This window comes from Zasmidium cellare (assembly GCF_010093935.1).
Source record: "Zasmidium cellare ATCC 36951 unplaced genomic scaffold M409scaffold_46, whole genome shotgun sequence".
Taxonomy (NCBI): domain Eukaryota; kingdom Fungi; phylum Ascomycota; class Dothideomycetes; order Mycosphaerellales; family Mycosphaerellaceae; genus Zasmidium; species Zasmidium cellare.
In genome coordinates this window covers 143,153-169,922 of record NW_022986990.1, presented here as the reverse complement: position 1 = coordinate 169,922, position 26,770 = coordinate 143,153, and the positions used below count along the sequence as shown (strand labels likewise).

Sequence of the window (26,770 nt, the reverse complement as noted above, 5' to 3'; positions counted from 1 at the left end):
TCCTGGAGTCAAAATTCCGCAGCTCGCCGTCGGGTTGTTCTGAGAACAAATCAAAATCAAGAACAAGCCACTTACACCAGCCCGATCGGCATCATGCAGGACTTGGCATTCATCTGGGAACACTTGAACTCCGCAGATAGCTTTCATTGCTCAGCCTCTAAATGGAAGGTCAATTGACAGAGCGAGGCTGATACACGTGCAACAACTAGTCGACTATCGCTCCATGCGCGTTCGCGAAGCTATGCAACATACATTTGCAATTTCTGCAAGGGCGACAGTCACTTGTGGGAAGGGCTCAGGTTCACCCTGCCTATATAAGAGGCCTGACCTGATCATTCAACACGCCTAGCTCAGTATCACGACTTCAGCATCTCATCATGGGTTTCAAGACTGTCTTCATTGCCACGGCTGCGGCCACGGCTGCCTTTGCTGCGCCCATCAACGATCACGTCCGACGAGGAAACCTTCCAACGCCCGTGTCCGCTTCCACTGCTCGATCGTATCTCAACTCGATCACTGTCGCAGCCGAGTCCAACAGCCCAGCCTATGAGCGTGATTACTTCAAGACGTGGATCACCATCGACGGAAGCTGTACGCAGAACGGAACACTTGTCTGATGGGGCCATGCTGATTTAAATCAAGGCAACACCCGCGAATATGTGCTGAAGCGTGACGGCTCGAACGTTGTGACGAACAGTGCCTGCACGGCGACGTCTGGTACCTGGTACTCGGACTACGACGGTGAAACTTGGACTGCCGCCTCCGACGTCGACATTGATCACATCGTCCCATTGAAGGAGGCTTGGGTTTCTGGTGCCAAGGACTGGACTGCCAGCCAGCGTGAGGCGTTCGCAAATGAGTGAGTAGACCTTGCATCTCGTCGCCAGTGTTTTTGGTATTAATCCGTTTTCTAGTGTTACTCGTCCGCAACTTCTCTCCGTCACCGACAATGTCAACCAGTCCAAGGGTGATCAAGACGTGGCAGAGTGGCTTCCACCACGCGAGGCCTACCAGTGCGAATATGTTCGTGCCTATGTGCAAGTGAAGCACTACTATGGCCTGAGCATGGACAGTGCCGAGAAGCAGGCTGCACAGGATGTTCTGGACGGATGTTAAATGACGAAGAGGGTCAGCAGAATTCGACAGCAGAGCCATACTTGAAACCATTCAGAATGATCATATGTGTTAACGATAAAGTGAATCAACTGCCTTCATCTGTGTGTCCAGAAACGCTACAAATGCCTATGCCGATGCTAAAATACAAACGCTACGCTTCTGGTATCAGTCTGAATCCTCGAGAAAGTCACAACCCACATGCAACCCAACGCCAGAGCCATACACTATCACCCACGAGCATCATATCATACAGACTCCATCCAAACTCACATATAGCCCTCACAGCCCCAACGGATTCTGCCCGGTCTGAGTATTCCCACCAATCCTCTCCCCACCCGGAAGATCTTTATCCTTCTTGTTGTTGTTCTTGTCACTGTACGCCATGTCTCTCTTGGCTTGATTCTCGACGTCTAGAAGGGCTTGGCCGTTCGGGTTGCCGATGGCACCTGTTACGGCGCCGATGGGTTTGAGGCCGACGTTGAGGACTTTGCCGAGCGGGTCTCCGATGAAGGAGAGGGGGCCTGTTGGAGAGGATTAGAAGGGAGCGGAATGAGGTATGGTTAGGGTGTTTGACCTTTCTCGTTCTCGGAAGCCATATTGGAGGTTTGTTTGCGGAAGGGAATCTGTTGTGTCGCTATTCTTCGAGAGTCCAGCGGTTTGTCTCGCTCTATTCTGTTGTTGCTAGATCGTTGCACCAATCAAGAGGTCAACTACTGAGTTGACGAGGAGAGAAGAGAGGACTAAGGAGTAAGAGCAAGGAGGTCATATACCTGGAATCCTTCCACGAGCACAAAAGGACGTTTAACAAACTACGTATGATGACGGCAGCCCATGGAGCTTTGTGGAGGAGATCGCCACTCACAAGCCAAGTGTCGACCATGGCGCATGACATGTGCTCGAGCTAATCGCGGCAGCTAGATCCTGTCGTACGGCAGACAACGTGATCGCGTTTGCTTCGATTGGATAGGCGTGGTTCTTTAGTATACTGCGGTGGTATGGTAAGTGTTTCATGTTGGGAGAACTTATGCTGAGCAAGTGGTTGGAAAGGAGGATGTAAAGAGATCGTCGGCAGGATTTCGGGTCGCAACGTCTGTATACGATCGATCGATGGTGGAGCCTGTTATAATGGGCTTTTGTTTGCATCAGATATATCAATAGCGGGTTGGATATTGCGGAACGTACAGACCAGTCTATAAATTGTGAAGAATCTGAACAAACCAATGCAATTATAGAATGTCAAGAATATAGGATTAACACCTACGGTCAGCTGCGAGGTCTGCGGGACATCTTGCCGTGCGGTCTTCTTTTGTTCTGGCTGATGGAAAGAACACAGTCGAGTTCAAGAATTCTTGACCTCGAGTTTCACTCGATCGCTTGCTTTCCAGCGACTGTGATGGCACCAAGTTCTACAGCGTCAGCCTGTATTACCCGCATTCGAGATCCGCAATATGCTTGAGAGCTACCGAAGTCCGGAATTAGTTGTTGCTTATGGACTCGCACAGAGCCGGGTCATCAATAAAACTAAATTCACGTCATGAAGCCGTTAGTTCTGCTTGGTCGGTCCAGCAGTCCTGATCGATGCTCTCCAATACGATTGCACTTACTATGGCCTGCAGCGCGCTCGAGGCTTCGGCGCTCAGGAATACGAGGACGCTCGAAGTGGCGACGGCTCAGCGACTGAGTCGAGTTGATGGAGGGCAGTGTGAATTGATGAGAAATAACTCGAATGGCAGAGGAATGGTGAGGTCGGAGGTGGTGGTGGCGCGGCAAATATCTTGGTATTGACCAAGCGCACTGACCAGCCCGGGAAATTTTCGGGAATTGAGTGACTTCAGTTTCGCGCCTTCGTTTTGCTCATCAGCCCCCACAACATAGATACTCAACATATATCTGTTTTGTGACAGCTGTCAAGGACCAGACTTCTGCTAACTGCAGCACGATGGCTGCGACGCGACCTACAGCATAGCACAGGTCGACTGCTGAATGACATGGCCACAATCGCGCAGAACAATTGGTCTCTCCAAGCAGCTGGCACACCAAAATCACGCGTCGACACTGCCACATGGTCCGGATGTTGATAGGCAGGCGTGTCGAGTTCTTTGGTACGCATATCTGCCGGGAATGTTGGTATGAAACGCCAGTACTCAGGATGAGCACGGTGCTTTCCGACTCCCTCGAACAACCTGCAAAGTCTACAAGGCTGTAATAAAGCAGCCAGGACTCCATCTGGCCGGCTCTGCATGCACTTGATACCACGTATCGCGCGCGTTCTTACCAGGCCATTCAGGATATATGGGATTTTTCTGCAGTCTTGCCTGGTTCCGGCACAGTCCTTGACTAGCAGGACACGACGCACCGGCAGTCGATTCGAAACTGACGACTCGAAATTCCAGCAGCATGATGGAGATATCGGTCACGCCATGTCTTGTGATCGCGATGCACAATGTTCCTGTGGAGCAGTAGGTAGTGAAGTTGTTCGCAGACAAGGGCTTGACGCCGGCGCTACCGAAAACAACCGCATTTGCCGCGTCTTCATTCCCCATGGCGGCGACGAGAACAACAACTGCTATCCAAGCTTTCCTGTCTTATACCCGGCAACCGGACCGGTTCACAGTCGATGCGGGAATATGTTCATCGCGGTGCAAGAACAGAAAGGGACAATTACTGAACCGCCTTCTCCTCAGCACGACCGAGCGACTCCAATCAAGCATTTTTCATTGGCGTAGGCTCTGAGCTATTGGAACGGCGGGTCCAGTTGCCCTTGCAGTTGGTCTTACATGTCCTTTGCGACCGAATGTGGCAAACGCGATGCAATATAAGAGTATGATGGGCCTCAAAACGAATGCATCTATGTCATTCCTGCAGCGCGGATCCATTTGGCGAGCCGAGCCTCTCTGCACATCATTGCAGATTGACGTCAAATTTGAGGTTTTGTATCGCCGGAGCTTCAACACTGAACGTGCCTATCAACTGAAATCGCATCGCTTTTGAGGAGCCCTCAAAGCCTTATCATGGTGGAGCATTTCTCACGGGTTTGAGGGAGGCACGACTTGCTGTCCGAACCGCCGAAGAGTTCCCCAGACTGATTGCGATAGAGTTCAAAGCCCACGTTCACACCTTACCCAGAAAGGTCGGCAACAGGACGGCAAAGCACTAAAAGAGGAGTCGAGCAAGTGCTCGAGATCAGTGCGAAATGCGGGGCATATGTCATGGTGGGCAATGGGTTAAAACCCCAAGCACCGTCCTGTTCACGCGTGGTAAGTGTTTTTCGAAAGGCATTGAACGAACATCATGTTGTCGACGACTCCCAGTGGCGAGATCTCCCCTGCAGTGGCCAGCCTGGGTGCACTTGCACTCGGGACTGTGTCGTTCTGGGGATACTTTCATCGTTTCGAGACGCATATGTATGCTTTTACTTATTTCTACACCTTTCTTGCGGCGTATATTGGTCTTGCAATCGGTCTTTGCAAAGGCTACTCGTACAGCATTCCTTCGTCGGCAGCTACATCGACTAGTGTAGCTTTGGCCTTTCTTGTCGGAGCTTTTGGGAATTGCTTGATCTACAGGTAAAGAATCCCGTATCTTGAAGCCTCGAATTTTGCTGAAAGAGTGGATCGCATATAGATTGTTCCTGAACCCATTGAACAAATTCCCCGGCCCATACCCAGCTCGAATCTCGAACCTGTGGCTCTCAGCCCAGCTGGGCAACTCAGATGGCTACTACTGGCTCCAAGAGCAGCACAAGAAGTATGGCAAGTTCCTCCGCATCGGCTCGAACGACATATCGATCATCGATCCCGCGGCCATGGAGCCCGCCTATGGCAACAAGTCCCGCGTTTCAAAAGCCATCTGGTACGACAACGACTACCCCCTGACATCCATGCACACCTCCCGAGACAAGGGTCTTCACGACCGCCGACGAAGAGTCTGGGCGCCAGCCTTCTCTGAGAAGGCGCTTCGAGACTACGAGACCGAGATTCAGAAGTTCAACGAGAAGCTCATCAAGCAGATCGGAAAGCACAAGGGCGAGCCGGTCAACGTCACTAAATGGTTCAATCTCTTCTCCTTCGACGCAATGGGTCTGTTGGCATTTGGCCGGGACTACGGCATGCTTGACAAGGGCGAGAAGCCGCATGAGTTGGAAATGCTGGACGAGGGCATGCAACCCTTGGCATACCGCTTCCCATCTTGGTTCTTCCGCATGCTCACACAGATCCCCGGTCTTGGAGAGGGCTACAACAAATTCGTCAAGTTCTGTGTCAGCGAACTCACATGGCGAATCAAGCACGCGGACCAAGCGAAGCGTGATTCGGATATCATGGGCTGGCTGCTCAAAGCATACAAGGACGTCCCTCACCCAGAGAACGACTCCATGCTACAAGCCGACGCTCGTTTAATCATCGTGGCGGGCTCGGACACCACCGCCGCGACGTTCACGTACCTCTTCTACCACCTCGCCTCAGACCCGGAGCAAGTGCGAAAGCTGCGCGAGGAGCTGGAGCCCATCTGTCTTGGCGATTGGCAAGAGAAGGACATCCGCGGCTGCAACCACCTCAACGGGTGCATCAACGAAGCCCTCCGTCTCCACCCACCCGTCCCCTCCGGCGTCAACCGCCTGACACCCCCCGAAGGCATGAAAGTCGGCGAGACCTGGATCCCAGGCAACGTAACCTTTATCACCCCCCAATACGTAATGGGACGCGGTAAGTCCCCCTTCCCATCCCCTCCCTCCCAATCCCACCCCCCACTAATCCCTCCCCCCTCACAGACGAATACATCTACGCCTCCGCCAACTCCTTCATCCCCGAACGCTGGTACAGCCAAGAAGACAAAGTGAAGCACAAAGACGCCTTCGCGCCCTTCAGCATGGGGCCCTTCGGCTGCATCGGCAAGAACCTCGCGCTGATGGAGCTGCGCACGCTGACTTCGCGACTGGTGCTGAATTTCGATTTGAAACTGGCCCCGCAGGAGGATGGGATGCGGTTGATGCGCAAGACGAAGGATCATTTTACGGTGGATTTGGGGGATTTGGAGGTGGTTTTTACGGAGAGGACGTAGGTGAGGAGGGCTTTTGGGTGAGGGAGTGGAGATCGTGGCTTTTTTTTTTCCTTGTTGGGATTAGCTGTGCGCTGTGGTTGGAGAGTTGACGATGATATCCATTGATGATGATACGGCTCTTGTCTGTCTGTGTAGGGGACCGTCTCTGAGCAAGGAGTTACGATGGGAGTAGTGGCGATGAGGAAGGCTACGTATGGAGATTTCCCAAATTTGAAGCGAATTGAACAATCCAATCTATGCAGACGTGTACTGCCTTTGGAAGACATGCGGTGTTGTGTGCTCGAGGCAGGACTTTCGTCTTGGCAACCACATGCAAACCACTCACTCGCACAACCACCACCATCTACACAACACGACACAACGAAAGCTCACGATGAGAATACTGAACTTCCATCGCAGGAACCCATCCTCCATGCGTTGTGCTCACTACTACGTAAAAGTGTATCGTATTCATTCGCTACAGTTACAGCCAGCCCATCGACGAACCCGCTAATAGATGGAATAGAAGAGGGAGTTCGCAAAGAATCTTCCCTCAACTACTACAGTACGACTACTGTTACACATGCATGCAGTTTGATACACTAATTTCTCGAAGCAATGGGAAGCCATTCTCCTCGCTCAACATCTCAGGGAGAGAGGCAGGTCTGAGCCTTGGAAACAGGTCCTCAAGTCGAAGTTCGAAGACTCCCAGGTGTGCCGGCACCCAGTTCATGTTCTTCGCTGTGTTGTGAGAAAATAAGAGAGACCCGCTCAGTTCCTTGTTTGCGGAGTTGAGCAAGCAAGCAAAACTGGGTAGGATGCTACTGGCTCTCTGTCGAAAATGCTGGCCGTAGAGTCTGTTGTGCTCGTCGTTTCGTCTCGTGGTGGTGATGCGCCGCTGCACATTTCGCACAGTTCGCACACCCTTTCCTACTCCGCCAACGCCGTGCGATAATCGATGCTGCAATGCCAATCACCAAATCAGACGGTTTCCTCTTGTTTTCGTACCGCCGTTCTTGTCCACTTTCCACCTTAGTTCCTCCTCAAATCTTCACATCCTTCATTTCGCTCTCTACGCTTGGCAGGCCTTCATCCTTCGCTGGCGAGAGAGGCGAGGTCTCTTCATCGCTACTGCTCATCACAGTACCGCCGAGCCTGCTTTTGGGAAACGGCTGGCTACTACGTCTCTCATTGAGCGCGTCTTCGGGTGGTTGCCGAGGGCTGTCCACTGCCACAAGCTTTCCTGCTTTGACAGATCCTGGAGTCTCCACGCCAGAGATCAACTTCTCGGTCGACTGCTCCACATTCGTGTCAACCGTCAAAGGCAATGGCTGTGCGTGCACCGGTGAGCTCTCTTCAGCAACACGTGCCAAGGGACTTCCAACATGACCTCTCGGGCTGGAAGTTCCATGTGCAGGTTGCTTTCCGTTGCCGTTGCTGTATCGATGGGGTGATCGTCCTCGGTCTTCCTTCGTGGGCGAACCATATGGCGAGAATCCAGTTCCACCTGGCGAAACATTGCTGTTGACTCGCAAAGGCTTCTTCTTGGGCACTCTTCTGCCGAACTTCTGGTCTGACCTCCATCGCAGAATGTCAATGTATGCCGGCTCAACACCCTGATGTCTGAACTCGCCCAACTTCAACTCTTTCGTATCCTCGTCAATGAACCACTTGTCGGTGTGCATATCGTCGGCGAGGGTTGCGAGGAAGGCCGACCATGACCGTGATACGACATATTTGCAGTCGTAATCGCGTCCCATGAGGATGACCTGACCCCATCTGCCGGTCGGGCCTGGTGCGAGATCCACCGCAATGTTGTTGCCTCCCCAGTCTCTTGCCAGTGGAATCCATCCTGGATGAGCATATGCTTTCTGGATGGCGTTTGGAGGTTGTGAGTCCTGCTTGTCAAGAAGCTCGTCTCGCCAGCGCGGGTTTGCTGATTGCTGAACTTGCGCTACCGGGACGGCTGATGAGGACGACCCAGCAAACGCTTTGAGGGGTGCCTGAGGGATCTCAAACTGCTGTGCATCGTTCAAGTACGCCTCGTTGACGGTCCTCCAGTTTTGCCATTCCTGCAGGATCTCCTCACAGTCGAGTAGCATACAACCGAAGATGACACCCGTGGGCATTCCGCCGCGCTCTTGACCGTCGTGAACCTGCAATGACTCTCGAACCTCCTGTGGCAGCGTGCAGTCTAGGTCGTGTTCCAACTCATTGACGTCGTTGACCGTCGCGCCTTGACCCATGTTCTCGAAGAGCTCCTCATAATTGTCCTCCAACCATCGATCAATGCGCTTCCAGGAGTGGCTTACCGGGGGAGGCGGTGGAAGGCCGTCGCTGAAGTTCTGCATCTGAATCTCGCCTTGGCCCATGGCCTCCATCCTACTGTCCATGCCAGACCCTTGTCTCTGTAAGCTGCGGCGCACAGGGGGTGAGTAGGGAGGGCTGGTGGTGCCGCCCGTGTGGCTGACGAAGCCATTCCCGGCTTCGAGATCGAGGTCTGTTCTTGACTCTAGGGCGCTGGTGTTGGTTGACGTTAAAGAGTTCTTCTTGGACTGCGGTATGGGGTTGTGACCGGCCCGGTGTGTGGTGTCGGGGCCGGCATGGCGGTCGTTGGAGGTCAGAGTGTGCCAAAAGGAGCGCCATTGCGAGGCCAGTCTGGAGCGCGAGTGTCAGCAGGTGCAGTGTTGCAAAGAACGCGTGTTGTCGGCGCATGGGGGTGTATTCTGGGGACAGGAAAATTGTGCGTGGAGACGTACGTGGAAGCCATGCCTGGACGGTGGTGTAGAGGCACAAAGGCCGGCGGTAGCGACAGACGTTGTGAGCAGAGTGGACGGGCGGGCGTGGGTAGGATGGCGAACGGTGGTGAAGGGGACGTTTGCTAGTAGTATCGTCGAGCAAAGGCGGGTGGGAAAGGTTTGTTCTGGAAGCCGAGCGCAGCAGACACGACAAGAATGAAGCCGGCACGTCACCTCCTTTCCGCTGGTGCTGGCTGTGCTGGGGTGGGTGTGGGTAATTGCGCTCCGCTGCACGGCGAACCAATTCTGCTGCTGCTGCTCGCTTGTCGCTTGCTCGCCGGACTGCCGCGCCTCACGCCCACTGCCGCGGATATATCAGACTGTCGCGGCGATGGGATGGCGGGACTGCTGCGTGAAGATGGCGGATGAGGATGATTCTTGGAGCGAGATCAGATGTGTGTGTCGGCTGCGTGGCTGCTGCAGGAGGACGATGGATGCAGCACAACAAACCGCGCAAGCTCTCCTACGGCAACGACGACGCAGGGTCGATCTGCCCACTTCGGTGCTACCACCTGCAACTTTTTCTATAATAGCACCACCACGCTGCTCGCTACCGTCGTCTGCTTCGGTGCATCCACAGCGTCAATCCATATCAGCCATATTAATGCCCGGCTGCCCTTAATGAAATCTCGTTCAGAATCCAGGGACGGTTCAGGTACCGGCCTCGCCTCCGAGGCGGCTCTCCAACAGCCGTTTTGATTCATGCACCGACCAGCAACATGAAACACCTTATCACAGCCAATCACCGTCCGCCGCCCCTGGTAGCTCCAAGACACTTCGGCTCAACTTCTGCTGCACTTCACTCCGTCTGCTGCTGGACCGTCGCACATGACACCTGCCCAGCCTTTCGTTGTGTTGCACAGCATCGTCATGTCACTGTGAATGCTTGGAGAGGAAGGGAAGCTGTCAGAAGGGCTTCGCTTTGCAAGAAGATTGTATGTGACCCGTCTCTCCTGTGTTGCAACGACACGGGCACCGTTGTAAGACGCTCGAGGGAGCATGGTAAGATATCTTTGTTTGGGATTCTAACCCCGTGAATTGAGAACATTACGAAGGACCGCTGGCACGGGCGTGTACAAAGACGTCTTTGGATAGAGAGGGAAACAGGCTCCATGAACTCACAAACACAAGGCACTCGGGATGGGGTGACGTTCAGACAAGCTCTTCGTGTCGATGAAGATTTATCTTCTAGGAAGGAACGTCTTCGCTCCTTCCACAAACAGATACCTGCGCTGCGGCGCAGTTGACATCATGAGAGTATGCACAAGACTTTTGGACAACGAAAAAGAAATGCATGACTGGAATCTACCTGTTTTCGACTACATAGCAGACCGGCTGCTGATGCTTATTCACGACACTCGACGCCCACTCTCCAGGAGCACGCAGAGCAGCACTACACCTGTGCCTGTGCTCTACCGACCACGGCCTACACGGACATCCTTGTTCGAACTCCTGACGGTCTGATACTCATCGAACCACGAAGTCGTCTCATCGGCTTCCCTCGTCTGCCAGCTGTGGTACTCGCTCTCCTGCTCGCCACGCATAGCCTGGAACTCTCCAAACTCTTCATCATCATCATCCGAAATATCTGCGATGTCTTCGACGACAAAGTTCGTCCCAGTGGCGGTGCCGAAGCCATGAGGCAACCATTTCATCGCCTGAGCCTTCAAAGCCTCCTTCTTCGCTACCTTGGCACCGGGGCTGTTGTCCGTGTCGCCAAAGTCGGTGTCAACACGAGACGACATCGTCTTTTTCGGTGCTGTGGAGTTCGTTGAGTTGAACAACTCTTTGGCGAATTCCGTTCCAAAGTCAATGTGCAAAACGTAGCAGGGAATGATCTGCGCCGGGTCAAATACAACGTACTCCATCCCGTCTGGCGATACGTGCGAGTTTGCGTGCGAGTTGTCAAGTCCGGCCTGGTCCTCGACCTCGTCCCGAGACACTTCTAGCAAGAGACCCATCAGCGTTGCACAGACCAGAACTCGCATTCCTGGAATGTCAGCACCTTTTCGCCATCCGGAAACACTCGAGTCTTTGTAGTCGAATTCGCCATAGTCTGCCGCGAAATCCAAGGAAGGCGAAGAGTATATGCCCTTTCCGAACCACGCATTCACGAACCGCATAGACAAGCTCTCGCCGGTGTCTCCGATCTTGCTTCCCGGAAGCAGGAAGCCATAACGAATGATGGGCGACATCACCTCCCTTTCAGCTCCGTGGAAAGTAACATGGGGTCTGACAAGGTACTCTGCCATTCGCTCCGCAGAGTTTGCAGAGTTACGGCCTGGAATGGCAGATCGACCGACGCAGGATCTCAGTTTCTCCTTGGGCAGGTCCATTAACTCCTCCTTCATCTTCTGTTGTCGTTTGAGGAATCTGTCAACCAGATCAGGGCGGAAGACGGGCTCGACGTGCAGTACTCGGAGATCATCAGGAATGTCTGACAAGATGTCCGAAATTGACTGGCCCAGAACATGTCTTGCGGTGTCGTCCACGGTGTTGAGGTTGACGCCATATGGGTTCGTCAAGATCCCCGACACGTCATGCGCGGATGAGTCCCAGCCGTTCGTCATGGGATCTGGCTTTTTGCTCGACTCAAGGGCATTTCTGAAGTCCAGGAGATGACAGCTGGCTTCCTCGGTCAGTTGCAGGAGCAGAACGCCAAATCCGATGGTGCTCCAGGACGACTCGAGTGCTCTGCCGAGGATTGCTCGCAGCTCTTGTCTAAGGGGGTCCAGACGTTTCCGGGGAATTACATCGCTGGATGCTGTTACTACAATGCCTTTGGAGCTCTCATCGCTTAGCTCGACAGACAGATTGGTGAGTTGAAATCGCCATCTGGTCTGACTGACTGTCCAGTTGATGTCGGATGGCAGATGAGTTTGCAGCAGCACATTCAGGGTATCGGCTACAAGGGCAGCTCGGTCCTGGAAGCTGGAGCTGTCCAAGGTGTTGTTTGGGAGGACGTCGAGGTTGTTGTACTCGGAGGCATGGCTGTCTGCTTGTTGAGGAGGTTTGCTGTTGAGTGAGTTAGCGACTGGAGCCAGTCCAGTCGGTAGGGGATTCCACTTGGACGAGGAGGAGGGCATACTGACGTTTCACAGGCCTGCTGTGACTGATGAATTCCTTTGGGGTATTGACGAGATCTGGGCACCCAAGTATGACTTACCTGTCCTGCGGTTGTTGGTGGTCTGAAATGACCAACATGCAGTGGGCTATGGCACATGGTAAATACACGAACTGTGAGTTGGTCTACTTTCCTTTGTGTTAAGATTCTCTTTCTTACGTTGCTGACTTCCTCTTCTTGTCAACAAAGCTGCATTCTGTTCTATTGTATTGCTCTTTGTGTCGTTTGGGCTTGTCTCTTTGATCTGATAACACAATGGCTTGCTGGCTGGAGGACCAATCGCCAGGCAGACTCACCTGTCAAGCAGTCTGGAGATTGTGATGATACTTGGAAGTACTGAACGAACACGAATAAGAAGTCGCTCAGAGCCAGGTTGACTCAGCATTGGTCAAATGGTCGCTGGGTAGTCTATTGTGTCACACGGCGTTCGTAGACTGGAGGCAACATTCGAAAGCACTGAACGTCGGGACGGAGGATCTCTGCACAGCGCGCCGGTGCGATGTCCCATGCATCTACAAGGCTGATCGAGATCGAACATCTTGCATCATGCATTGGCCAATCGGAAATGTGTGAATCCCTCGGCCGCGTCTTGAAGGATGCGGCCGCCAACTCGAAGGCATCATAGTGTCGGCGAGACGGAGCTGCCAGCGATGAAAATACCGCTGAAGCTGAAAACCACCGGATATATGATCAAGGACAGCAGAACTGGGCAATTGAAAAAACCTATCAAGATTGTTTGGAGGTTGGATTGCTGCAGCTTACGCTGATCACGCTTATCTGAAAGCTTGACCACGATCCTACAAACAGCTCTGAAAATGTCACCAAAAGTCCTCATCATCGGAGGCGGCGTCGGCGGCTTAGCCCTCGCCCACGGCTGCAAGAAACACAACATCCCCTTTCACGTCTACGAACGAGATCGCACCGAAGCCTACCGAGCCCAAGGATATCGCGTACGGATAAGCGGTTTGGCTGGTACAGCACTGCAACATCTCCTGACCGAGCAACTCTACGCCGACTTCGAGCTTTCCTGTGCGGACAATCGAGCAGCCGACATTGCAGAAATCGACGCGGAGACCGGACGAGTCGACTTACCAAAAGTTGACGACAGTGTCCGGGCGAAGCTCGATTGCAATCCCTCGGGTTGGTGTGTGGATCGATCTGCTTTCAGGAACGTCTTGATCAAGGCTTTGGATAAGGATGAGATCTCGTATGACAAAGTGTTTGAGCGGTACGAATTGAGTGAGGACGGCGTTGTTGCGCATTTCGCAGACGGATCTCAGGCGAGCGGGACGTTGCTTGTTGGAGCGGATGGGAAGAACTCGAATGTGAGGAAGCAATTGCTCCCGCAGGTGGAACTGCTGGACACGGGCGTGAAGTGCATTTATGGCAAGACTCTTATCACGCCGGAGATCCTGAACACTCTACCAGCAACAGCTGCCAAAAGCATGTCGTTCGTCAAAGACCGCTCGCAAGAGAACCTCGCCATACTGGGCCTCGAACCGATCACATTCCCCAACCGCGAGACGCTCGAACAGCGAGGCATCGGCTGCCCACCAGACTACCTCTTCTGGGCCCTCACAGGGCCCTCAGAATCCCTGGGTTTCGGCTCAGCAGAGAAGCGATACCTCAGCATCGACGAATCGGAACAAGCAGCCCTCTCCGTAACCCAACACTGGGACGCCCGCCTGCGCACCATAATCCAACACCAAGCCCCCGGCGAAACCTCCGCCTTCTCCCTCACCGCCATCTCCAGCACCCTCCCCGTCTGGACCCCCAACGCGCACATCACCGTCCTCGGCGACGCGATCCACCCGATGGCGCCGACGGGTTCTGGCGCGGTGATGGCGCTGAATGATGCGTCGATGCTGTGCGAGGAGCTTTGCGAGCATGGGGTTGGGGAGAAGGCGGTGGGGGCTTATGAGGAGCGGATGAGGAGTGTTAGTGGGGAGGCAGTCAAGATGAGTTGGGCGGTGGTGACGAGGTTGGCGGGGATGAGGAGGAGTAATGAGATGCATCTGGGGGAGATGGCGATGAGTATTAGGGCGAGGAATGCGGAGAGGAAGGCGTGAGGGTTGATGTTGGAGAGGGGAGGGGGCTAGATATCCACTCTGATTTGCTCTTCTCAATGAAGCCCTCACTCATGAACTTCTCGTTCCTTACTTCCGTCTCTATTGCCTGTTTTCTGCAGCCTCGTTTGCAGACTATTTGAGCACATGTGCAGCATGACTACAGAAGTAATGGAGACGAAGCAAGAGCAGATTGAACAAGAAACTTCACATGCCGCACTTACCGCCCAACTTTCACCTACCAAACGCAACGTCACGTGCAACCGGATGCCAGACGCGAGCACTTTACGCGCCTGTTGCCTGAGACGCGTTCCGAACCCCGGCCAGATTTCGCCGAGCAAGTGAAGGTTTGGCGAGAGCGAGCCTTCCTCACGAAAGGTTTTGCTTCTTTGACCATCCTTTTCGACCACAACTTCTCCATCACCGCAAGACGTCGTCGAATGCACCGACAAGACCAAATTCCGACTTTGTTACTTGCGCACCGCACTGCACCGTCGCAACGCGTGCGTGGCAAACCCGATCTCGCCAATCGTGCAAACCCCTGCATTGGATTGATCCCCGGCCGATTCTCATGCGATCCACTTAACGCCTCCACACCACGCGCGCTTTGACGCTTCGTGACAGTTCGCATCGAGTGAGTCTCTTTTACAATTCCTCTCGTTTTCTGCACCTTTTTGTATCGAGACGGAGAAAGGACTTTGTCTGTGGCGGGTCTTTCATCTGTCAGACGTCGAGCCAATCGAGCTCCTGCGGGCGGCGAGCTGATCCTCCCATGGCGAGACTTAATAGACGATCCGGGGGCCGCACCGCGAGTGCGACGACTTGTATGCTTCTTACTTTTTCATCGGCAACGACGTCTTGTCGACACCATCGCTGACTCTAATGTAGCCGACGAGATTGCAGTTGCCACCAAACCAACGAACTCGCGCACTCCCGCGCCTCGAAGCCGCACCCGCCGAGTTGCCACCCCAAAGCGAACCCCAGTCGTGCCCGACTCTACCGATTCAGACGACGAGATCGTTGTGCGACCTGCTATGAGCTCGCGACGCATTGTTCGAGGTGTCGCACTCGCACCAATCGATCCAATGGCCCGCGACACTTTCCAAAAGCCTGCGGGCAAGACCAAGACCAAGAGTCCGACCGATTCGTCGCTTTCCTCTATCGCCAACACTTCGCGCGATTCATCTGCCGAGTATGAGACGCCAGGAACAACGCCAGCTACGTCTACTCGAGGAGCAGCTTCAGGCTCGAAGCGCAAGCGGTCGACGCTTGGACAACATGTGCTGCAGATTGACCACCCAGAGGATGTAGAAGAAGATGAGGACGATGAGACGTTGGCTATGCGATTGCAAGAGGAGGAGTACACTCGTGGAGGTGCAGAGCCGGTAAAGAAGCGAGCGAAGATCGCCATCTCAGACTCAGAGGATGAGAGCGAGCTCAGCGAGGCTGCGTCTTTGTCTTCTATGGAGTCCATGGTCAAACCATCTTCGAGCAAGAAGCAGCCGGCGAAGTCCTCCAAAGCTAAGGGCAAGGCTCCAGCCAAGGCTCCGGTTCGTGGCAAGAAGACGAAGCTTCCCTCTCGTGCGGCACGCAACAGTGGCAAGAAACTCAAGGTTGAAGACAGCGAATTGTCCGACCTGGAGGAGGTCAATGATGGAGACAGCGAAGATGAGTTCGTCGTCGAAGATTCTGACGCAGTCTCGACTGGTGTTAGTGACACTGAGTCTGACATACCTTTGGCATCCATTCGACCCGTATCCCGGACGCCCCTTACTGCCCCGAAGCGTCGCCGACCTGCGCTCTCCAACCGTCGCAACCGCCGTCATGGCAACATCAGGGCCGAGGACGCTCACGAGATTGACGATGCACTCCGACATTCGCTGCTCAGCCGCAAAGAGAAAGAGCGGCGGAAGCTCGAGAAAGCTCATCCGTCGATCAAGACCATGTGGAAGGATCTCGAAATGATTCCAGTCATCAAGCCCGTGGCTGCCTCACAGCCTGATAGCATCAACCGTAGGCTCAAGCCATTCCAGCTTGAAGGTCTGGATTGGATGGTCAAGCAGGAGCAGACCCAGTACAAGGGTGGTCTTCTTGGAGATGAGATGGGCATGGGAAAGACGATCCAGGCTGTCTCGCTCATCATGTCCGACTACCCGCAGAAGGACCCTACACTGGTTGTCGTTCCACCTGTCGTAAGTTATCCTAAATTCACTATCTGACCAAGTTCATGGCTGATGGCATGATAGGCTCTGCTTCAATGGTCGTCGGAGATCACAGAGTATACTGATGGAAAGCTCAAAGTCTTGGTCTACCATGGTCAGAACAGCAAGATCAAGGGCATGAAGGTCAAGGATTTGAAAAAGTAAGAAAATGACTAACAGACATCACACGGACAAGCCGCTGACTCTTCCTTCTTTTCAATAGGTACGATGTCATCATGATATCTTACAACAGCTTGGAGTCACTTCACCGCAAGGAGACGAAAGGCTGGAGCCGCGGTGAGGATCTCGTTCTCGAGGACTCGCCCATCCATGCGATCCACTTCCACCGCCTGATCCTCGACGAGGCGCACAGCATCAAGTCTCGAACTACCGGAGTCGCCAAGGCCTGTTTCGCATTGACGGGTACTTACAAATGGTGTTTGTCCGGTACTCCTGTACAAAACCGAATCGGCGAGTTCTTCTCGCTGCTTCGTTTCCTCGAGGTGCGTCCATTTGCAGACTACTACTGCAAGAAGTGCCCTTGTGCGATGCTTCATTGGGCGCTCGACGACGATCACATGTGCAAACACTGCAAGCACTCTGGAATGGAACACGTGAGTCTCTTCAACCAGGAGCTTCTCAACCCCATGACCCAATCCGAGGACCCCGAGGATCGTGCCAAGGCAATGGACAAGCTTCATATGATCACAGCCCGCATCATGCTCCGTCGTATGAAGCGCGACCATGTCAGCTCGATGGAGCTTCCTCCCAAGGAGGTCATTATCCACAATGAGTTCTTCGGCGAGATCGAGCGTGATTTCTCGAGCAGCATCATGTCCAACACTACTCGAACGTTCGACACTTACGTCGCTCGCGGTGTTATGCTGAACAACTATGCCAACATCTTCGGCTTGTGAGTACTTGCCATCATCGTCGTGACTGGGAATAGCTAACGTTTTACAGGATCATGCAAATGCGTCAAGTGTCTAATCACCCCGATCTCATCCTCAAGAAGCACGCTCAGGAAGGCCAGAACGTTCTGGTTTGTAACATCTGCGACGAGGTGGCTGAGGAGGCTGTCCGATCACAGTGCAAACACGACTTCTGCCGCGCCTGCGTCAAGACCTACGTCCAGTCTGTCGAGGATACTGGTGGAGAGGCCGACTGCCCGAGATGCCACATCCCGTTGTCAATCGACTTCGACCAGCCCGAGATTGAGCAAGACGAGGAGGTCGTCAAGAAGTCCTCCATCATCAACAGAATCAAGATGGAGGATTGGACCAGCTCGACCAAGATCGAGATGCTGGTGTACGACCTCTACAAGCTTCGGTCCAAGAAGCAAACCCTCAAGTCGATCGTCTTCTCGCAGTTCACGTCCATGCTCCAGCTCATCGAGTGGCGTCTGCGACGTGCTGGATTCAACACTGTCATGCTTGATGGATCTATGACGCCTACTCAGCGTCAAAAGAGTATCGAGCATTTCATGACGAACCCAGACTGCGAGGTCTTCCTGGTGTCGCTGAAGGCTGGAGGTGTCGCCTTGAACCTGACGGAGGCTTCGCGAGTCTTCATCGTCGACCCCTGGTGGAACCCCGCCGCAGAGTGGCAGTCCGCTGATCGTTGCCATCGTATCGGTCAGAAGCGCCCTTGCGTTATCACTCGACTGTGCATCGAAGACTCGGTCGAATCTCGTATCGTCATGCTTCAGGAGAAGAAGGCGAATATGATCAACTCGACCATTAACTCCGACAAGGCCGCTATGGAGAAGCTCACGCCCGAGGACATGCAGTTCCTTTTCCGCGGTACCTAAACGCTTCTTACGACCACGGTCGCACGACCTTTTGCTGGACTCGTGCATGACTGCATTGTTTTGCGACATCGCTTTGGCATCGCTGCGTTTGTTTTGCTGACTGCATGATTTGTGAGAGTACTTTACTACGAGGTGACTTGTTTTGCTATGGCTTTGAAGGAGTTTGAGCGGTTACAGGAGCTCGCTATACCCAGGTAGACCATAGACTACCACTGTAGAAGATGAGTTGACATTTGAGTGCTTCTCCAATTTCCTAGTTGGTCGTATCGTGCAGCTGTCTTAATGAAAGCAGCACAAGTCTGAAGTCTGAAACACGATCACACCCCTCTCTTTTTGTAAAGCACAACCGATAAGAGTTTCTGGTATCTGGCTGACGTTCATGGTTCGGCATCATCAACCAAATAAATATCACATAGAGACAAAGTCCTCCGCTCATATCCGCACAATATCCCACGACCCATTAACCAGAATCAACTAAACACCACCGCCTTCCGGTCCAACGGCCTCCCATCGGCCCCAATCCCCTCCCTCCGAAACCTCGCCTCAATCCACAACCGCCTCGCCTCATCAAACGCCACCCCCCTCCTCCTCATAATCACATAAATCTCCCGCTTCGCGCCCTCGTCCAGCCCCTGCCGGCTATCCCCCGCCTCGATGTTCTCGGCCAGGTTGAAGTTCGCGCTGTGCAGGCCCGCTTCGGCGTCTTCTTGGAAGTTGGTCGTGGGGACGCGGCTGTAGCGCCAGGAGTCGATCCAGGCTGTTAGGCGGTCGGAGAGGTTGTAGAGGGGTTCCGGGATGGGGCCCGGGGTCGTGAGGTAGGGTATTGGTGGGGCGTAGGGTTTCCAGGTTGTGCGGGTTAGGTAGAGGACTGTTGTTTTGAAGGGGGGAGGTTAGTTTGGAGGTGTGGTTTGGGGTTTGGTGGGTTGGGTTGTCTGCGTACCTGTTGCGAGGATGAGGAGGACGAAGGAGATGGTGTAGAAGAGGAAGGCCATGGTGTGGTTGTGGTGGGCGCGTGCGGGCGGCTTTGCGCGGGTCGGCGTGTGTTTGAGGTTGAGGTTTGAAGTAGAGCGTGTCGTGTTGATTATTATCGAGAGGGCTGCGGCGCCCTGCGGCCTGCTACGACGGCATGCGGTGTTCTCAGAAGGGTGGAAGGCTGCGACGTGCTGTGCCTTTCACGGGTGTCGTCAGCAGCTCGCCCGGCGCATCCCTGCCTTTGACTTTCGGGTTCGGCAGCGGAGCTAGATCCGCTTCGATTGCTTCCGTTCAAAACTTCGATCTGGGCATGCGACACTGCACAGCACAACAACACGGGTCAACATGTCGGGCGCACGACACTGGGAGCAAGATAAAGACAGCACTCTGTATGTCGGCAACCTCGACGAGCGAGCTACAGACGCCCTAGTCTGGGAGTTGATGCTCCAAGCTGGTCCAGTAATTAACGTCCACTTGCCCAAGGACCGCGTCACGCAACAGCACCAGGGATTCGGATTCGTCGAGTTTGGAAGCGAGGATGACGCTGATTATGCGGTCAAGATCATGAATCAGATTCGATTGTGGGGGAAGCCGATACGTGTGAACAAGGCATCTGCGGACAAGCGGGGCGGAGAGAATGGAGGTCTGGGTGGTGGGCAAGGAGTTGGAGCAGAGCTTTTCGTCGGCAATTTGGACAGTCTGGTGGATGAGAAGGTGCTGTATGAGACATTCAGTCGGTTTGGGCCTCTGGTTGCTGCGCCCAAGGTCGCGAGGGACGACAGCAATCTCAGCAAAGGATATGGCTTCGTGTCGTACGCTACCTTTGAGAGTTCGGATCAGGCGATTGAGCACATGCATGGGCAATACCTCATGAACAAGGAGATTACGGTCCAATATGCGTACAAGAAGGACGGCAAGGGTGAGCGACACGGAGACGCGGCGGAGAGAGCGCTGGCAGCACAGGCGAGAAAGCACGGCGTGGAGGTGCAAATACCCGCATTACCAGCAGCCCTCGTCATGCCCAGCAACACCCCATCCCAACCGGCGGCCATGAACGGCGGCTACCCTCCAGCAGGACCACCCAATGGGATACCCAACAGACCAACACCGCAGCCTCCGCCAGCATTCGGCGGCTATGCGTACGGCGCACCGCCCACCCCAACAGGCTTCGGCGGTCTCCCAACACCCACAAACACAGGCACAATCTCGAACGGCCACCCTCCGCCTCCAACTCGACAGTACACGCAATCCCCCCTCCAAGCACCGCCTTCGAATGCCGGCTTGCCTGCGCGTCCACCTACGATCAACGCGGGCTACGGCGGTCCTATGAATGCTCCGGGCATGAATCAGAACTTTCAGGGTCAGCCTCCCACACCGACAGGTTTCCCTCCTGCACCGCCGCCGCCTGGCTTGCCGGCGCCTCCTGCTGGATTTCCGCAAGGGTTCAGGCCGCCGACTGGATTTCCACCTGGTCAGAGATAGGGGGGATTACTGCGGTGTGTTTGTACATTCACAAAAGTATAGCGAGGCGTTGGATGGAGTTTCATGAGAAAGGGCAGGGCAGGGCGAAGCATCGACTAGAGATACCCTTGCTTTGTAGTCGAGCACAGGGAGACAACGGAGGAAAATGTAAAAGTAAAGAAAAAGCAATCCAAGCATCATCGAACATTGAAGATCAGCGGTGGTCTCCCCGCCTTGTCATTTCACTTCAAGAATTGCACGCCGTAGCTTTTCTCAGCCTCCAGCTCTCACACAACGCCGACCCAGACTGAATCTAACGAAGCATCCTTCTACGAGCTCTCCTTCACCTCAGCGGCCTTCCGCGCCTTTGCACCACGGAGCTTCTTCTCATAATCCTTCTTATTCTCCCTCTGGGTCTGGCGGATCGCGGACGCACGCGACACGGCCTCGGCGCGGAGGTCCGGACGATAGCCCTTCTTGGCGGTGGAGTTGACGACGGATTTGTAGAGCTTGCGGGAGGGGGTGGAGGCGTTGAAGGAGGAGGTTTGGGTCGATTTGGCGGGCTTGTTGGTGCGCGAGGGGAGTTTGGTCGTGAGGGTGATGGTGTTGGAGTCGGGTTGGATGCCGATGGCCTGGGGGAGGTGTGAGTTTGGGGGTTTGCAGGTTGGTTTGTTGGTTTTGTGGTTTGGGGTTTGACTTACCTGGTCGTTGACGTAGCCCTCGTACTTGCGGCTGTGCTTGTTGGTGAGGTTCAGCGGGTCGCGCGAGAACTGGACGCCGCCGGCCTGCTTCCTCTTCACGAGGAAGGAGGAGTTGGAGCCTGTGGAGAGATATCCCAATCATCAGCCATTCGTTCTTCCCTCCAATGTCTTTCCCAATATCTGCCCTTCATCTTTTTTCTTTTGCCATGGGTGTAAACGTACGGGTCACCTCCCAAAGGAGATCGTTGCTGAGGTTCTCGAATTGCGCGGCCATTTTGAATTGCTGGAGGTGTGTTGTGGCTTTGCGATGCGTGCAGCAGGTGACGTTGAAACCCGGCGACTCTGCTCGAATTGATGTGGGATCTTGGCGTTTTTGCGGGCAAGTCGGGAATGCCCCGTCGGCTGATCTTGCCGAAAGCTTGCAGCGTGGTCGACATTTGGGAAGGAAGTTTGGAGAGACTTCACTTGCATCGACTTCACTTCAACCGCACAAGATCAACGGAAAGCACATCGAAATGGCGTGGTTGGCATTGTCTGAAGAGAGCAAGGTATGCGCTGGACAAGATGGATGAAAGGCGATCAGAGGCTGACTCTTCAATAGGAGCGCATCGCTCGGGTGCTGGACCTCTCGAGAGTCGCGATTCATTAGTACGCACCCTCATATCCGACAAGTCGGTCTGCATCACGCTGACTGCAGTATAGCGGTTACCTCCCTCTCATAATCTACCTCGGATACACACGAAGCAACCCGCGACCGAACCTCATCTCGTCAGTCCATGGCCCTCCGGAATCGTCAAATGTCTTCACTAACACATCGTAGAATGTTCTCCCCACTGGCACAGTAGACTACTGAGGCGAGGAGGGAATAGGAGATTGTGGCAAGAGACGCGGGACTGTACAATAGATGGAATTGATACCTTGACCATGAATGGGTGGAAGACATCAACGGACATGGGAATGGGAAGCATAGCAAGGCGAAGAGGCGTTCGCCGTGTACATTGAATTCAAAGGAATCACCTCTATGGAAGCGCCTGTCGGTTCTCAGCCAAATTCCTGCCCACGGAAGTATCCTCCTCGGTCCGGTCAAAGTGGAACGTATCGAACTGCCGTCTCTCTGCTTTTTCGTAAGAGACAGCGCTGCTAATTGCACTCCAAGCTGCTTAGAGGGCTTTAAAATGATAGGGATAGATGCTCCACTTTGAGCAGAACATCGAGAGTACTCTGCGTCGGATTGTTGCGCTAATCAAAGCAGAACACAAGCTCCATCCGCAGATCGTCAACCCCGAAACACCAACTCATCCATCCCCTTAATCAAAAGGTGATCCTTGGGCAGCCCTTGCACCGGAAACACCTCCGGCTCCCGCCTCCCAATGCTCCAAATCGCCTTGTAATCGTCGTAAAACGTCCAGCTCAAATCCTCATCCAAATGATCCGCCAACCAGCTCAAGCTCTCCGCAATCTTCCTCACGGGCTCGTCCACAAAGCCCGACGGGACTTGCAAAGGGTTCTGGCTACACGGCAGGCCTTCGCCCTTGTCGCAGCGCCGCATGCCCGTCTCCCCGGACCAGTTCTCGCGCAGGTGGAGGACTTGCACGTTGCGACTCGACTGAGGGTTTGCGCGGCACTTCCAGACTTCGAAGACGCTGTGTTGCAGCTCGCCTGGGCTGTTGAGGATGAAGAGGACGTCGTTGGAGACTCTCCGGTAGAGGTTCAGCAGCATGGCCTCGGGATCGACCGTCACGGTGTGGTTCGAGCAGGCGTGTCCTTCAACCGGGGCGCTGAGATGTTTCAGTCAGTCATGCTACTCAACTCATTCCTAAGAGTTTCTACTCACGGATGCCACTTCATAGCCTTCCAGGTGGACTCGTGTCCTTCCAGCCGAAATGGCGTGCCTCTCGCCACCTGCAGCCCATACCCGCCGTAGAAGACCACCAAGCCTTGCTCAGTGCCCGGCTCGATACCCGAGACGAGAGCCTGGTAGCCTGCATTGAGATCGTTTTGAGCCTGTTTGGAGTCTTGGTTATCAAGAGTCTGCAAAGTGACATCCCAGCCCATGCTTCGCATGGACGCTCCCAGCGCTTCGGTGGCGCTGGCCAGGTGAGAGTCTTTGAAGATGAGCAGGAGGGCGCGGTGCGGTGCGACGGACTCGTCTGCCATGGTTGGTAGCGGCGGACAGGCGGTGGTAGAGAGGCCTGGGATGAGTGGGAGTGGTAATGGAGCTATTTGTAGATGGGGTGTGTTGTTTGCGACATTCTGGTTAACTTGTCGCTTGACTTCTTCGCTTACATTCTATTTTACTTGTTCTTTCACTTCTCTGTTTACCTGTTTCTTTACAATTCCTTTCACTGTTGCCTTTAGTACTCCCTCTACTTCCCTTCACTGCTCCCTTTACTACTGCCTTTTGCTACTACCTTTACTATATCCTTTAGTCCTCTTTTCACTACTCCCTTTACCGCTCCCTTTACTGCTCCCTTTACTTCTTCCTGTACTCCTTCTTTTACTTTTTGGACTTCTCCCTTTACCTGTTCCTTTACTTCCTCTTTCACTCCCTCTTTTACTTCTGCGTTTACTTCCTGTTTCACTTCTCCGCTTACTTCCTACCTCACTTCTCCCTTTACTTCCTACTCTACTTTCCCCTCACTTCCCTACTTGGCAGTCTTTAGATCCTCCCTCAACATGTGAATCTTGGCGTTGGAAATAACTTAGTCACTTACGATACTGGCAGAGTCATCGTATTTTACGACTGTGCTATTATTATCTGTTTTTCTTGGGGCGCCAACTTTGTCCTAGCAGTCACTTCGCGAAGGTTCAAGCCTCTTCGAACAGTGGCGTGCTTCTGGCTATTGATTCTTATTCACTCGAAAGCCAAAACGGAGGGGTATGTCTCAGGATAGATAGACAAGGAAAGGGGTTAAAAGACTAGAAATGAAGAGTGCGTGACAGGGGCAGTGTTTGTTCCATCTCAGCTATGGAAGGCGAAGGAATGACCATTTGTAACGGAATTGGGGAGACAGTCTCGCTGCAAGACATCATTCATCCCTAATCCAACTGCTGGCGACCAACCTCTACTTCTCCTCCTATGGTCTTAGACATCTCCCAGTGCGTGGAAATACGATAGCCGTCTTGAAGACCGTTTTTGTAGCGAAGCGACACATGCTCCCTGTGATGCAACATCTTCTTGTGGTTGATCGTCTAGCTCTACTCCGGAACCTTATAGTGAGGGCTTCTGACCTCGTAGATCTCTTGCTGGAAGTCCGGGCAATGGACAGACAACTCGACGTAGGCCTTGGTGAACCCAGGAATAGCGCCGATCAGATCCATCTCTTCAGAAGTGTACCAACTGCTACCGTCCGCCTTGAGCTCCGAATCCAGCGCCAGTTGGAACAAGAAGAGTTCGCGCAGCTTGGATCCCTCGGACGTGAGCTCGAATGCAGCAGAGATGCCAACAGCTCTTGCTCGGGAGAGTTTGAAGACGTGTAAGAGGCGATCTGTGGCGTCGTTTTGGAGCTTCGGGAGGAGATACATTTCACCCGCTGCCCAGAGGTGGGCGAGCTGTACTTGGGCGTCGGAGGTGTCGTCCGGGCTGACATCCATGATCGCGATCTTGCGGTTGGTCATCCAGAATAGCAGGTGTTTGAATGTGTTGGTAGTGCAGCCGGGTAGGTTGAGTGTCTTGGTACGGCTCTCTTCGAAGTCTCCCTGCAACGCCGCTCTGAAGTAGCTCGAGAGGCTGCAGAGGATTGGCTTTTGAACCCAGAATGTGCCGCCGTCTTCGAGCTTGATGTTGACCAGGTTGGGCTGTTCGAAAGCGCTGTCTCGAGTGTTAGTATCGGAAGGAGTATTTAAGGCTCTTGTTCAATACACACCTCGCGACTTGATCCGCAGTCTCCATGTTGTCCTGCATACTCTGGCGCATGCGAGTGAGTGAGCTGAGAGAAGTTTGGCGGAGGTAGACCAAGATTTAAGTGTCGGCTTCGAATCGCATGTGACGCCGCTCTTCGCATTCACCAGGGCAAAGCCTCAAAGAGCGCTTCACGCAGCCATCCCCCAAACCACCACACTCCCGTCACCTCCAGCACTAGCCCACTGCTTCTTCAACTGATTCCACGCCACAGCACTCACAACATTCCTCTTACTCGCCTGCACCTCCGCCCCCTGCCCTCCCTCCCTGACATGCCACAACCGCTGCACCACAGCCCCCGTCAGCACATCCCACACCACCACCCTCCCATCCTCACTCCCACTAACAGCATACGCATCCCCCACGGCCAACATACTCCTCACCCTATACTCCTCATTCACGAAACCCGCCTCACCCCCCTCAAAGCTCTGCAAACACTTCCCCGTCCCCCGATCCATAAACCGCACCTCACTCCCCAACGAACTAACCAGATACCCATCCCCCGCCCTCGTAGGCATCACACTCGTAACCCCCTTCCCAGGCGCCACAACATCACAATCCACCCTCCCAGCCCCCAAATCATACACCCTCACCCGCCCATCCACACTCCCGACGAAAATCTCACTCCCCAGAACTTCCACGGACGACACGCTATCCTTCGCCTCGGAGAACGTCATGATCGGCCGATTGTCGTTCCTCGCCTTCAAGTCCCACACCTTGACCGTCCCGTCATAACTCCCGCTCACGAGAATGGAATCCCCTTCCCCGCCGAACCGCACGGCGTTCACCCGCGCCGCATGCCCATTAAACCTTCGAAGCGTCTGCGCCGTCGCGACATCCCAGAGGAAGACTGCTTTATCGCCCCCGACGGAGGCGAAGCGCGCGTTGTCGGCGGAGACGGAGAGGTCGAGGACTTCGTAGCCGTGGGCCGAGTAGGTTTGGATTAGGCGCGAGGTCGATGGGTTGAAGAGGCGGACGGAGCGATCTTGGCAGCCCGTGAGGATGTATTGGCCTGTGCCGGCGGAGAATGTGACGGCGTGCACGGGGCCGTTGTGGTCGGTGAGGCGGGCGAGGGGGGTTGTTGGGAAGGGTTTTGAGGTCATGTTTTCTTCATCTTATTGGGGGTGTCCTGAAGAAGTGAGGTTGGATTGCCAAGAGTGGATCCTCAAGGTTGCTTCTCTCGAACCAGCGGCTTGTTTTCCAGGTCAAGTCTCTCGGTGTTTTGAAATTGAATCTAGAATTGAGAGAGAAGTTCGACAGGTGACGTTCAAACTTGCCGCTTAAAGCATTCACACGTGATCCAATTGTAATTTGCAGTGATTGATTACAGTCTGCCTCGATTACATTCCTACAGCTACTACAGGAAAGACTACTTTTACTCGCACTAGCAATGCTCCCAGTACATGCTAGTCTCGCCATCCATCAGCACCAACGCTTGCTCCCAGCCCAAACCTTTCTTAAATAAACACAATGAAAGCAGTATCGAGGTATCTTCGCACGCAACAAGTCAGTAGTCTTCCGGCCCCACGCCTCCCAATGCCTGGCTTGGTGACTTCTGCTGGTCGCAACTGTTCTGCCTTGGC

General features: G+C 54.0%; 13 protein-coding genes across 13 annotated transcripts; 5 read left to right on the top strand and 8 right to left on the bottom strand.

Annotated features, from left to right (window-relative positions):
* Positions 1-377: 377 nt before the first annotated feature.
* On the top strand, positions 378-1,116 carry M409DRAFT_59755 (uncharacterized protein; the record flags this gene model as incomplete). The annotated part of the gene is made up of 3 exons (XM_033814289.1): positions 378-591; positions 643-859; positions 915-1,116. The coding sequence occupies 3 exons, from the start codon at positions 378-380 to the stop codon at positions 1,114-1,116; spliced, it is 633 nt and encodes a 210-aa protein (XP_033661617.1).
* Positions 1,117-1,395: 279 nt separating this feature from the next.
* Positions 1,396-1,712, bottom strand: M409DRAFT_28864 (uncharacterized protein; the record flags this gene model as incomplete). Its single annotated transcript, XM_033809206.1, has 2 exons — positions 1,396-1,637; positions 1,691-1,712. 2 exons carry the CDS (start codon positions 1,710-1,712, stop codon positions 1,396-1,398), a joined length of 264 nt encoding a protein of 87 aa, XP_033661616.1.
* A 2,695-nt stretch (positions 1,713-4,407) lies between these two features.
* Positions 4,408-6,174, top strand: M409DRAFT_70258 (uncharacterized protein; the record flags this gene model as incomplete). Its single annotated transcript, XM_033818651.1, has 3 exons — positions 4,408-4,682; positions 4,741-5,819; positions 5,885-6,174. 3 exons carry the CDS (start codon positions 4,408-4,410, stop codon positions 6,172-6,174), a joined length of 1,644 nt encoding a protein of 547 aa, XP_033661615.1.
* A 1,022-nt stretch (positions 6,175-7,196) lies between these two features.
* On the bottom strand, positions 7,197-8,923 carry M409DRAFT_28862 (uncharacterized protein; the record flags this gene model as incomplete). Its single annotated transcript, XM_033809205.1, has 2 exons — positions 7,197-8,811; positions 8,913-8,923. The coding sequence occupies 2 exons, from the start codon at positions 8,921-8,923 to the stop codon at positions 7,197-7,199; spliced, it is 1,626 nt and encodes a 541-aa protein (XP_033661614.1).
* Positions 8,924-10,363: 1,440 nt separating this feature from the next.
* On the bottom strand, positions 10,364-12,155 carry M409DRAFT_70256 (uncharacterized protein; the record flags this gene model as incomplete). Its single annotated transcript, XM_033818650.1, has 2 exons — positions 10,364-11,888; positions 12,118-12,155. 2 exons carry the CDS (start codon positions 12,153-12,155, stop codon positions 10,364-10,366), a joined length of 1,563 nt encoding a protein of 520 aa, XP_033661613.1.
* Positions 12,156-12,890: 735 nt separating this feature from the next.
* Positions 12,891-14,144, top strand: M409DRAFT_70255 (uncharacterized protein; the record flags this gene model as incomplete). The annotated part of the gene is made up of 1 exon (XM_033818649.1): positions 12,891-14,144. The coding sequence occupies one exon, from the start codon at positions 12,891-12,893 to the stop codon at positions 14,142-14,144; it is 1,254 nt and encodes a 417-aa protein (XP_033661612.1).
* A 769-nt stretch (positions 14,145-14,913) lies between these two features.
* On the top strand, positions 14,914-18,152 carry M409DRAFT_70254 (uncharacterized protein; the record flags this gene model as incomplete). The annotated part of the gene is made up of 5 exons (XM_033818648.1): positions 14,914-14,965; positions 15,030-16,333; positions 16,388-16,503; positions 16,566-17,255; positions 17,306-18,152. 5 exons carry the CDS (start codon positions 14,914-14,916, stop codon positions 18,150-18,152), a joined length of 3,009 nt encoding a protein of 1,002 aa, XP_033661611.1.
* Positions 18,153-18,622: 470 nt separating this feature from the next.
* On the bottom strand, positions 18,623-19,144 carry M409DRAFT_70253 (uncharacterized protein; the record flags this gene model as incomplete). The annotated part of the gene is made up of 2 exons (XM_033818647.1): positions 18,623-19,020; positions 19,093-19,144. 2 exons carry the CDS (start codon positions 19,142-19,144, stop codon positions 18,623-18,625), a joined length of 450 nt encoding a protein of 149 aa, XP_033661610.1.
* Positions 19,145-19,469: 325 nt separating this feature from the next.
* Positions 19,470-20,606, top strand: M409DRAFT_28857 (uncharacterized protein; the record flags this gene model as incomplete). Its single annotated transcript, XM_033809204.1, has 1 exon — positions 19,470-20,606. One exon carries the CDS (start codon positions 19,470-19,472, stop codon positions 20,604-20,606), a length of 1,137 nt encoding a protein of 378 aa, XP_033661609.1.
* A 308-nt stretch (positions 20,607-20,914) lies between these two features.
* Positions 20,915-21,560, bottom strand: M409DRAFT_70251 (uncharacterized protein; the record flags this gene model as incomplete). The annotated part of the gene is made up of 3 exons (XM_033818646.1): positions 20,915-21,217; positions 21,287-21,405; positions 21,509-21,560. The coding sequence occupies 3 exons, from the start codon at positions 21,558-21,560 to the stop codon at positions 20,915-20,917; spliced, it is 474 nt and encodes a 157-aa protein (XP_033661608.1).
* Positions 21,561-22,562: 1,002 nt separating this feature from the next.
* M409DRAFT_59748 (uncharacterized protein) lies at positions 22,563-23,443 on the bottom strand (the record flags this gene model as incomplete). The annotated part of the gene is made up of 2 exons (XM_033814288.1): positions 22,563-23,064; positions 23,121-23,443. The coding sequence occupies 2 exons, from the start codon at positions 23,441-23,443 to the stop codon at positions 22,563-22,565; spliced, it is 825 nt and encodes a 274-aa protein (XP_033661607.1).
* Positions 23,444-24,484: 1,041 nt separating this feature from the next.
* M409DRAFT_28854 (uncharacterized protein) lies at positions 24,485-25,178 on the bottom strand (the record flags this gene model as incomplete). Its single annotated transcript, XM_033809203.1, has 2 exons — positions 24,485-25,097; positions 25,153-25,178. 2 exons carry the CDS (start codon positions 25,176-25,178, stop codon positions 24,485-24,487), a joined length of 639 nt encoding a protein of 212 aa, XP_033661606.1.
* A 140-nt stretch (positions 25,179-25,318) lies between these two features.
* M409DRAFT_70250 (uncharacterized protein) lies at positions 25,319-26,290 on the bottom strand (the record flags this gene model as incomplete). The annotated part of the gene is made up of 1 exon (XM_033818645.1): positions 25,319-26,290. The coding sequence occupies one exon, from the start codon at positions 26,288-26,290 to the stop codon at positions 25,319-25,321; it is 972 nt and encodes a 323-aa protein (XP_033661605.1).
* Between the last annotated feature and the right edge of the window lie 480 nt (positions 26,291-26,770).